The following is a 12,274-nucleotide window of genomic DNA, read 5'->3' as shown; positions in this document are numbered from 1 at the left end:
GTAAAAATGTAATCACTTATTGAATACATTGCCACTTAATCTTTTTAATTAGAATTTATAATGACAGTTTTTTTCCTTAACTTGATAAGCTAATTTAGTGTCAATTGAGACATGCAGAGACCATTTTTTTTTGTTGTCCTTTTCCTGTCTCGGAACTTTGAGAATCTTCTCATATAATTAATTTGTATATCATATTTAGTTCCCCTTTGAGAAGATTTATCACTTTTTCATGTGTAGTTTACTCAAATCTACTCTTTTTCAACGTAATTTTATTAATATAATTCCTCTTACTTTACTTCAAGGTTTTCGCTGTACCGCATTCCAAGATACGATGCATATGATTCTCATTTTTTTGTTACACATTTCGCAATTAATTTATTTAAATTATTTGCTTTTCATATTTTCTGATTAATTTCGTCCATTGCTATTTAATTTTTCCTTTCAATGATTAATAAATTACTTTTATTTTGAAAATATAATTTATTATAATTCAGTATACAATAAAAATTTATTTAATGAAAAATAAACTAAAATATAATTAATCTAAAAATTTGTAATATTTTTTTTTCAAAATATTTCTACGCTGAGAATAAACTAATTTTTAACTATTTTTCAAGGTTTTTATATTTTGTTGTGACCGGTTTTTAAAAATGAAAAGTCGACCATTATTTTTTTATTTGTGTGTTTAAAAGTTTATTAATCGTTTAAAAAAAATTTGTCATGTCACGCTTTGAAGTTCAAAACAGTCCATCCTTTTAAACCCTTGTTAAAAAAATCCACTTGCCTTATAAATTAAATCCTCTAGGAATAAATATTCTTAATTATTATAAACTAATTTTCTGGTTAATAAGCAACTAATAATTTTACTTCACCTTCTTGATAGCAAATTATTAATACATATGTTAAAAGTTGTACTGAAAATTACAAGAAATTACTTGAAATTATTAATCAGTTTAAATCAGTCTGAAATATAAAATATGAGTATAATTATAAATAAACTTATTTATCTATTTTATTTTAACATAATTTTAAATTTCCAGTGATAAATGTCACAAAAACTAAAATCACAATCTACTTTATTTTATTTAATATAAATAATTGTTTCTTTTATTGTCCATAAGTTAATTTATTTTAAATAATATTTATTTTAAAGCTGATAGTTTTTTTAAAAACCTGAATTTTAATTTAAAATTATTTTTTTTTCATGTATAATTAGTTTATAAATACGATGAATTTAATATCAAGACTTTAATAAACTCGCAGTATTTTAAAAATTTTTTAAATTAAAATCAAACTCAATATCTTGATTAATCACATAAAATATATATTTTTAAATAGTCAAATTGTATTTTTATTAAAAATCGAGCTTTAATTTTTAAAATCATCTCAACAAATCGACATTAATGTGACATTAATAAATTTCCATGACAATTATCCTTGAAAATCGATAAAATTTTTCACAGCTTACGCAAAAAGTGTAATGTAAATATTAAAATAATTTCAAAAATATTCAAATCAGTTGTTTAATAAAATTAAAACTTTTCAAACAATTATTACAAAGTAAAAAAAAGCTTCAATGCTTCCGATTCACACAAAATTTGTAAGTTTATTTTACTTAACTATAAAAGAATAATAATAATAAAATAAAAATCAACACAAAATTAAAATAAATCCGTCATTCTCACAGTTCTCATGAACACGATCCAGGAAAACTTTATCTGTATGAGTGCAGCAGATATAAAACAGTTTATAAATTTCTTAAAAACTATAAATTATTTTAAAAAATCCCACCTAGAGTTTTTTCAATTTTATTTTTTTGTAATTCATTTAGTGTAATAAAAATCCAAAAATTGTTGCCCGGTAAAAATTTTAAAAAAATTTGTAATAAATTTTATTAAATTTCCTGAAAATTATCTCGGTAAAAAATTTAAACAGTTTTGCTTCTAAAACGCACTAATAATTTATATTATTTATAAATTCTCGGGATTCCCATTTAAAAATAATAATAACAAACCCAATTAACTCTAGTGACATCTAGCGTTAAAAATCTAAACGAAATCGAATAATTAATTCATCGATGTGTCAATAGTGCGTTAGTTCTCTCCAAGACCCAACAAAGCCTCGACTGGACGCTGGTCTTCCGTCACCACTAAAGTACTGAAACTGAACCCAACCTCACCCGACACAAAAACAGCCAAATATATATCCTGTATATAGTTAAAAATTTATTTATGTAATTAATTAAATATTTAAAAAACAAAATGGATTTCGATGACAACTATGACGATTCACCGGATTGTGAATTAGAGCCCTACTTCAGTGAAGGTGAAGTTGAAATGGAAAATCTATCGACATGTGATTCAAGTGATCATGATAATGATTATCCATACCAAGTGTTAAAAGCAGAAGAAATAGTTGGACACATGCTAAAAAAAATAAAATCCATCAGCGGAATAATTGAAATTCCATCAACCATAACGCGAATTCTTCTCAATCATTTTAATTGGGACGAAGAAAAATTATTAGATAAATTTTATACTCAAAATCGCAGTGATTTGTTTAAGGAAGCTCACATTATTGATCCATCATCATCAGCAGTAAGTAAGAAAAATAATTTAATTATTGAGTCTGAAGATTGCGAAATTTGTTTGGTCTCATTATCTTGTGATTTGATGACTGGTATGGAGTGCGGCCATCGTTTCTGTCCCGATTGTTGGGACTCTTATTTATCAACTAAAATAATCGAGCAAGGGGAATGTCAATCAATAACTTGTCCAGCTCATAAGTGCGATATTATCGTTGATGACGAAACTGCGATGAATTGCATTAAGAATTTAAACGCCAAAACAAAATATCAACATTTGATAACAAATAGTTACGTTGAGTCTGACAAATTATTGAAATGGTGCAAGACACCCAATTGTAATCATGCTATTAAAGTATCTTATATTGATTTCAAGCCGGTGTCATGTCACTGCGGCCGGACATTTTGTTTTAAATGCAATGAAAAATGGCACGATCCGATTTTATGCGACTTGTTGCGTAAGTGGATGAAAAAAGTCGATGAAGATGCTGCGACATCTGCGTGGATTGGTCTTAATACAAAAGACTGTCCAAAATGTATGGCGATAATTGAAAAAAATGGCGGGTGCAATCACATGACTTGTAGAAAGTGCAGGCATGAATTTTGCTGGATTTGTTTAATGAATTGGAAGGAACATAATTCAAATTATAAATGCAATAGATTTGAATCTCATGAGACTAATGAACGTTTGGAAAAAACAAGGTCTTCGTTACGCAAATATATGTTTTATTCGGATCGTTATTTAAATCATTTGAAATCGCTGGAGTTAGAGAACAATTTGTATCTTGTCGTTGGTGACAAAATGATGGAGATGCAGAAAATGGACATGTCTTGGGTCCAAGTACAGTTTTTGAAAAAAGCTGTTGATATATTGTGCAAATGCAGGCAAACTTTGATGTATACGTACTCGTTTGCGTACTATATTGAGAAGTCTAATCAGTTTAGTATTTTTGAAGATAATCAGCAGGATCTTGAGTCGGCTATTGAAACTTTGTCCCATTATTTAGAGCAGGATATCGATGAGGAAGAGCCTAGTGAAATTAAGAAGAAGGTTCAGGACAAAGCTGATTACTGCGAAAGTAGAAGGAAGGTTCTGCTGGATCATGTTCATGAGGGCTATGATAAAGACTGGTGGAGTTACACAAATCTTGCGTGATTTTCATATGATTATTATTCTTTTATAGTTAAGTAAAATAATTTTTCAAATTTCGTGTTAATCTGAAGCATTGATGCTTCTTTTACTTTGTAACAATTGTTTGAAAAGTTTGAATTTTATTAAACAACTGATTTGAATATTTTTGAAATTATTTTAATATTTACATTACACTTTTTGCGTAAGCTGTGAAAAATTTTATCGATTTTCAAGGATAATTGTCATGGAAATTTATTAATGTCACATTAATGTCGATTTGTTGAGATGATTTTAAAAATTAAAGCTCGATTTTTAATAAAAATACAATTTGACTATTTAAAAATATATATTTTATGTGATTAATCAAGATATTGAGTTTGATTTTAATTTAAAAAATTTTTAAAATACTGCGAGTTTATTAAAGTCTTGATATTAAATTCATCGTATTTATAAACTAATTATACATTAAAAAAAAACAATTTTAAATTAAAATTCAGGTTTTTAAAAAAACTATCAGCTTTAAAATGAATATTATTTAAAATAAATTAACTTATGGACAATAAAAGAAACAATTATTTATATTAAATAAAATAAAGTAGATTGTGATTTTAATTTTTGTGACATTTATCACTTGGAAATTTAAAATTATGTTAAAATAAAGTATATAAATAAGTTTATTTATAATTATACTCATATTTTATATTTCGGGCTGGTTTAAACTTGTTAATAATTTCAAGTAATTTCCTTGTAATTTTCAGTACAACTTTTAACATATGTATTAATAATTTGCTATCAAGAAGGTGAAGTAAAATTATTAGTTGCTTATTAACCAGAAAATTAGTTTATAATAATTAAGAATATTTATTCCTAGAGGATTTAATTTATAAGGTAAGTGATTTTTTTAACATGCGAATGTTTTACAAAAATTATGCAGAAAGTTTATTTTCAACGTAATTATACAAAAATATGTTCCGCAATAAAGACTCATTTCAGTAATTAATAAATTTTATCATGATTCAGCAGCAAAAAAACTTGTCATACATCAATTTACTTACATATAATTTTTTTTTTTTCTATGGCAAAGATCTAAACTGATGGCATATTGAAAAAAACGACAACCGAACACACCATCAAAATTATGGTTTACAATATTGACGAACTTGTGTACAAAAGACGAATCAGATTTCTTGCGCTAAAAGTTAGAAAGTTATTGCTGCAGATTTTTACCCCAAAAACTTTTGCCAAATTGTGCCTTCTATCTTTATAAGCTGTACTTTTTACTGGATGGAAAATATACCTGAAGATCGGAACGTTTTGTGCAACGAAAGTTTAAAAATTAAATGACAACTACAAAATCTACTGGATCTAAATGTTTCGCACATATGTTAGTATGTCTGTAAAAAATTTTACGCCACCCCCAACTACCCCTTAGTCACCCTAAACAGTCAAATTACATAAAAATTTTTAATTTTCGTTGTACAAAGAACCTTCCGATCTTCATATGTATCAAATCATAGATGTCTGTACGTAAGTGTACATTTCAATCAATTGATGTCAACATTCGACGCTGACTATGAAAAACTGCATTAGACTTTTTTGGGTTTAAAACATAATATACTACAAGCTTGGAACGAACCTTTTAGACTTAAAATTATATAAGTCGGTAATATATATCAGCTTATATATCAATGTTATAAAATTAATTATATCTTTATGATATCATTTTTGATATGTGTTCATGTAACTCCAATATATACCGACATAATATTATATATCATATTCGTGTATTTTGAAAATATATAATTATATAATTACAGTGGCAAAAAATAGTCGTTTTACAACGTACAATTTTTTATATAATTAATTATAATATAATATCAACTGTGTTATATTATTCAGTATAACTTTAGAATATAAATTTTTTTAATCCGGAATTTAAACAAACTTACCTCTGCATTATTATTTCACATATATTTCGACACTGACTTTAATGACATCAAATAATTTAAATTCTGATAAATTATATTCCTGACGAATCATTTTCTTAACAAAAAAAAAAAAAAAAAGTCTTTCCTTTAAAATTTCCCTTCCTTAATAATTATTTGATGTCTTACTCATTAAATTTCATCATTAAAATTAAAACTTCACTTATAAGTTTACGTCAGAAAAAAATTAAAAAAAAAAATGCATTTTTTAATTCCGACTATTTTTTATAAATAAAATTTTTATATTAATGTCCATTTTTAAACGAATTCTCTTTTGAATTTGAAAAAGACTCGATACTTTAATATAAAAGAACCAGAATTATTACCGCCTGTATTCAAATATTTTGAAACAACAAAAAAATAAATTTACAATTCGTACAATAAAATAATGAATTTTATTATCCGCGTACCTGACCCAGTTGACCCCATATTTCATTTACCTTTTAAATAATATTTTAAATATATCACTTATCATAATATCTGATCTAGATAACATTCATACATTTTTTGAACTATAATATTTTAACCGCGAATTTATTTAAATAAAACGCGCGTAATTTAAAAAACAATATTTATTAAAAAATAACAGCTTACAAAATATACAAATATATGATTATAAATAGTTGAAAAAAAATTAGTTTTTATCAATGCGTACTCCAACTCCTCCGAGATTAGTCCGTGTGACCAAAAATCCATCGGCAATCAATTGGTTCGATAACTGATCGACGACTTGATTTGAAATATACGGCGGTAATAAAATATATCCATACCCGCCTCCGCCCGCTCCAGTCATTTTAGCTGACAAATTATATTTTTTTGCTTCCGCACAAATTTTTTCAAGTGACGGATGTGAAACTTGACAGCTCGTAAGCAATCCATGATTTATTTCCATAAAAGTCATTAATTCCTGATACGTGCTAATGGATTCTTGTTCATCAAGTTTACTTATTTTTCTAATAACAGCCAAAGCTTCTTTTGAAACATTATCAATAGACTCCAAAATAGGATCATATATTTTAGGAAATTTCTTTTTTAGCCCAGCAAATTTCTCAACCAACTTTTTAGTACTTCGAGGAACTTGAGTATCCACAAGTAAAATTTCCATCGGCGTGACTCCAAGTATCGGCTTTAGTTCTAATTTTTCGCCTTTTTTGAATTCAATAACTGACCCATAAATTGCTACCGTATGGTCTATACCAGATGGTGTTCCATGCATTATCTTCTCGCAATCCATCGCGTACTGCGACACTTTATCTAGCTCATCTTTATTCAAATTAGTGGTCAACCCCTTTTGCAAATTCGACCAATGGATAAAACACGTCGAAATGCAGACAGCAAATGAAGCCGAACTTCCCAAACCTGAACCTATTGACAAACCGGTATCGAGAAACAGTTCAAAAGGCTTAAGATCGAAACTTTCACTCTGTAATACGGCAATTAGTAGATATACTAAAGCCTCTAATCCAAGTTTTTGATTTACTCCGGAGTAGTTAAGCCCGCTAACGAATTCGCTGACATATTTATAAAATTTTTCATGGTTTTCTCTGTACTTAGGGCATTTTTCAACTTCAAAGTAATCAATAATACGTTTCAAAGGTATTTCAATATTTAAATCTAATTTTGGCATTAATAGATTTATACTATCATGATTTGGCAGCTCAGTAAATTTTAATGTTGTACGCAAATCTAAGCTTGCTGCTACTGCAGTTTTGTTATAAACAACAGCATGCTCGCCAAAAAGAATTACTTTACCGGGAGCAGACACTTTGAATTCCATTTTTAAATTATAATTGACAAATTTTGACGTAATTTAAAATTTTTTAATTTGAATTATTAACACGGCACTGACCGCAATTAATGCTTTTTAAAAAACGGTTCTTTGAATGGTAAATCACATGTGTCACTTAGAAAGCGTACTGTTTAAGAGCGACCTAGTATACGCTTTTGACGGTACTGGAGAAATTATATATTGCAAGATATATGACGTAATGGAGCTGTGTTGTTAGTGGGAAAAAAGTGGCGCGCGCACACTGAAAGTGGGGAACCACAGGCGCTTAAAAATAGTTGTGTTAGGTATGTTTTTTTTTATAGCCTTATTGCTTGTATTCAATATAAGCGATATTTGAAATTGTAATTACGTCAATACATTAAGAGATTATGAATTAATACTATTCTATAGATAAGTGTCTGAGTTAGTAAAAATTTTTTTTGCTACTTTATAATGTGAATATGAATAACTTTTAAAAAATACATGAAAAGTCTTGTATATTTAGGATCATATTTTGAAATGTATATCAATAGATAGTAAAATAGGAATTGTATAAAGTGTTTTTAAAATCAGTTGGGATTGGAATCAGAAATTTTTGACATCTCGATGATGTACAGTATCTATAAAAAATTCCAATTGAACTTTTTAGCTGTCATATACGTAAAATAACGTAAATTTGACGTGAAATAAAGGCTGCTAATTTACATCAAGTTTGTATGTAATTTTTTGTGTAGACATCATCGAGATGTCAAATGTTTCATATCAATTTTTGAGTTGAAATGTTGATCATGTAGAGAGTTCTCTTCGAAGTCAATTTTTGATCTGTATACGGAAAATATCTGCTTTAATTTGATTGTTGGTTGAGTCCAACTGTCAATTTAGGGCCATTTTGTCCACAATTTTCTTGATAGCAAGACTTACTGATCAGAGAGTTGGTGTCAATTAGTTACGATCAAGTTGATGATAACTTCAGCTTTTGTAACTATTGACAACAAATTGATACCAACTTTCTGAGAGAATTGAAGGTAACTTTCTGTCAACTAATGGAAAGCCAATTTTCGCCAATAACCTCAGAAAGTTGGAGACTAGTTGCTGTCAACATGGAAATGCCAATTTTAGCGACCTGATGACAAGTTGCTTGAGTAGATTGTCGCAAACTTGCTGTCAAGGATCCATGTTAACCAGTTTAGGATACTATTAAATGCCATAAGTTGGGCCACTAAGCAGTTGCCAACAATTTGATGGAAACTTGGTACCAAGTTGCCTTAACTTTCCGAATTTTTTTAAATTTGAACTTTTCGTAGCGGGAAGTAAAAAAGTACTTCTTCATTACACTTATGCTGCTAATTTTTTTTATGACTATTTATTATAATTGATATTATTAAAATTTTTAAGTATATAAAGAATATCTAAAATTACCATAAAATATGTTGTATATATTTCAACAATATGTAATTTCCAGTGCTCATGACCTGTTGCGCCTGTTTGTAAACAAAATTTCGAAATCCACAGTATGAATGGACTTTATTTTTCTAATCACTGTCATAATATTAATACAGACTACGATTATCAATATAAAAATATATGACGTGTTCATAGATTTGCATCTGATAATAAACGGTCAATTTATCTAACAAGTTCAGTGAGCAAGTTCTAAATGCATTTAATAGATACTGTCAATTTCAAATTTTTTCATTAGAAGTGTTTTCTAAAATTTTTATTTTTTTGCGAGTGTAATTTTTGAATTTCCATTTGCTTTTAAAATACAAAAATGATTTATAAATTTGTACATGTAAAACGGATGACTATGATTATTTATTATTTATTGATACTGATAAATTTATCGATGGCTCAGTCTCTGAATGTTGAAGAAGCAGCCATTGAATTAATAAATAATTTTGAAAAGTTAATATCAGTTAATAGTACTGACAGTGAAGTTTTGGAAAATAATCGAGTTGATGCATTGAAAAATATAAATAGTATATTTGAAAGAGTTCAATCATATCATTCATCAGACCGCGAATATAATTATATGATAGAAGATAAATTTCAAGAGGCGCTTGTTAATTTATCATTATTAAGCGAATGGAAAAGAAATGGCGACTTCTTTGAGTCCCTAAATGATATTGAAAGTCGGTTTAATTCTCAAGTTAAAGAATTTCTGATTATGTACAAGGAGTTTTCAGCTAGAATGATTAATTATTTTAACGATAACTCGGCTCATTTTGATCATTCTTACAGCCATCCTTTGAATTTTATCGTACGTTATTCTACGGATATTAACGAGTCGAGTAAGCCATGTGCTCACAATATATATGAAATGCAAATAAACTTTTGGAAACTAATGGTAAATATTATAAATTATTGAATTATTTTTACTTTAACCGGGGAAAATGAATCATATATGGCCATATATGCGTCATATATATTCATCGATAAAACATATATACGGGGTGATCCAACATTAGTTTTATACCGGGGAGAATTAGATTAAGGAGATAATTCTGAGCATAAAGTTGTTGAACAATATTTCTTAATTTTGAATATTATGGGAGTTGTTAAATATTCACAGTAGCCAATCAGAAACGAGTTTTGTTTTTTTTTTCGACTTAACCTGATACACATTTCGATTAAACTCAATCGGAATCCTTAACCAGGGAATTACTAGGGTATAATAAAATTATTATTTTTGCTTAAATTTCTTCACTATAATGGTTACCAACAAATGTTTTAGAAAAATCATGACATCAATTGTGGTAAAAAATCAATATACAATCGATTATATGACTTATATAACGATATTTTGATCGGAGTTTATAAAGGATATACTATATCTTTTATAGACTATGAACTACGCAAACTGAAACAATTCCGTAAGTTATTTTTATTTGTCAACTTATAGTTTTAATATCAATTTAATATCATTGTATATATATATATATATATATATATATATATATATATATATATATATATATATATGTTTAGAAGATTTTTCATGGATCCAACGGAATCTTTTGGACGATTTCAAAAATACTGTTATAAAGTTAATTGAAACTGGACATTACTATTTAGATTCAATGAATAAGACTGATAACAGAATGTACAAAAATTGCGATCCAAGAGAATGGTCAGAAGGTTTGTTTAATATTTTTATATTTTAACAAAGCTCAATAGACTTCATTGATTATTATCCGATGGAAAAATTTTTAGAGAGGAATTATATTCGCATTAAAAATGATGTGTCGTATTATGAACCAAGTACTAAATGGTACTACGATCGAGACGCTTTATACCTACGGGATGTAGAGCCAGAATTTGAATGTAATGGGACGAGGATATACTATACTCCTGAAGATCTAGTAATGGGAATCGTGTACAGTCTTGATTGTCCATTTGTAAGTCAATAAGTTTGATTTATGATATTATAAGAATTAATAAAAATTGATTAATCAAATTTCAGGTTTTTCTGGATAATGATGATTACAATAATGATAGAAGTTGTCGATTGTATTCTTCTAGCGACTTTATGGGATACAAAAATAAAAATTGGTCATCTGCGTGTGTCTCAGGAGATCATAATGTATTAGGAACATTGTGCTCTTGCGACAAGCAAAGCGATAGTGATACTAGTATTCGTACAATAAGTTTAAAAGAATATTATACCAATAGTTCCGATAATCGGTAATTAAGTTAACATTTTTATTTAAATAATTTACAATATTAATTAGATTCATTTTATCAGAGTCGTTACGGGAATTAGATTTGCCGTTGAAAAAAATATAATAACGATTCAAATTCAAGATGGACAATTGATCAATGGTATAATAGATCCGAATAGTGTTAGATGGAGAACTGATGATGATTATCCATCTGATGAACAAGATCCCAAAACTGTTCGGCTCGATTATAAAATACGAGGGTTTAATTTAGATGACATTGAATTGCCCGAAGGACAATTCGTCACAGGTATTAAATTTTTGAGCCCGTTTATTAGTTGTACCTTTAATAACTTTACAAACTCCTTTTAAATTAACAGGAGTGAAATTTGTATTAACGAAAAAAGATCGTATATCATTAGCAGTCAGAGGATCGACAATGTATGACAATAAAATTGGTATCTTTTCACCACCTGTTGAAGACCAATGGCATTATCCATCCGAAATAAATTCTACTCGAAGGTATAATTTAATAAAACTTAAAAATTATGTTATCGATGTTATGATTTGTTATAAGCTCAAATCACTGTATCTATTTTAGATCGAACATTGATGTAAATTATCCAAAAAATCCAACAGATTTAAAATTACTGACCACCGAAATAAGTAAATCAGGACAGCACTACATCAATCTATCGATATCTACATTTTCTAGCTCGAATCATAACACTGCAGTGGTACCACTATTAGATTCCCGGGCTGTTGAAACCCACCCACCATCAGGAATTGGCGGACTGGGATTATTTTACACCGGCCACTCGGGCTACGGTGGATTTTTGGCATTCAAATATTTCTCTTCACAATACAAACATTTTTCTCATTTGCCAATACGTTCAATCATTTCCAGTATGAAAACTCCTGAAATCTACTTATAATTTATCCCTTCTACAATAATATTATTTGAATATTTTGCTGATAAATTAAAAAAAAAAAAATTGTTAAATTATAATTTTTTAAATTGTCAAATATTTCAATTGTATTTACTCAAAATAATTTTTATAAAAGATTTAAACCCAAGGACTACCAACAAATTTGAGCGTAATAATAATAAATTCAAATGAAAACGTATTGAGTTCAAACCAAAAA

The 12,274-nt window shown here is 27.9% G+C and overlaps 3 protein-coding genes across 3 annotated transcripts; 2 read left to right on the top strand and 1 right to left on the bottom strand.

The window, feature by feature from the left end:
* Window positions 1–2,109: 2,109 nt before the first annotated feature.
* LOC103580886 (E3 ubiquitin-protein ligase arih1) lies at window positions 2,110–3,933 on the top strand. The gene has a single exon (XM_008562807.3). It carries the CDS (start codon window positions 2,262–2,264, stop codon window positions 3,738–3,740), a length of 1,479 nt encoding a protein of 492 aa, XP_008561029.1. The 5' UTR covers window positions 2,110–2,261; the 3' UTR covers window positions 3,741–3,933.
* A 2,335-nt stretch (window positions 3,934–6,268) lies between these two features.
* Window positions 6,269–7,854, bottom strand: LOC103580887 (uncharacterized). The gene has a single exon (XM_008562809.2). It carries the CDS (start codon window positions 7,476–7,478, stop codon window positions 6,336–6,338), a length of 1,143 nt encoding a protein of 380 aa, XP_008561031.1. The 5' UTR covers window positions 7,479–7,854; the 3' UTR covers window positions 6,269–6,335.
* A 1,461-nt stretch (window positions 7,855–9,315) lies between these two features.
* On the top strand, window positions 9,316–12,063 carry LOC103580953 (uncharacterized). The gene is made up of 8 exons (XM_008562907.3): window positions 9,316–9,816; window positions 10,204–10,342; window positions 10,545–10,607; window positions 10,683–10,867; window positions 10,933–11,153; window positions 11,215–11,438; window positions 11,509–11,650; window positions 11,730–12,063. The coding sequence occupies exons 1-8, from the start codon at window positions 9,316–9,318 to the stop codon at window positions 12,061–12,063; spliced, it is 1,809 nt and encodes a 602-aa protein (XP_008561129.3).
* Window positions 12,064–12,274: the final 211 nt, after the last annotated feature.

This window comes from Microplitis demolitor, chromosome 4 (genome assembly GCF_026212275.2).
Source record: "Microplitis demolitor isolate Queensland-Clemson2020A chromosome 4, iyMicDemo2.1a, whole genome shotgun sequence".
Taxonomy (NCBI): domain Eukaryota; kingdom Metazoa; phylum Arthropoda; class Insecta; order Hymenoptera; family Braconidae; genus Microplitis; species Microplitis demolitor.
The sequence above is the reverse complement of the archived record's forward strand: the minus strand, read 5'-3'. Positions and strand labels throughout refer to the sequence as shown.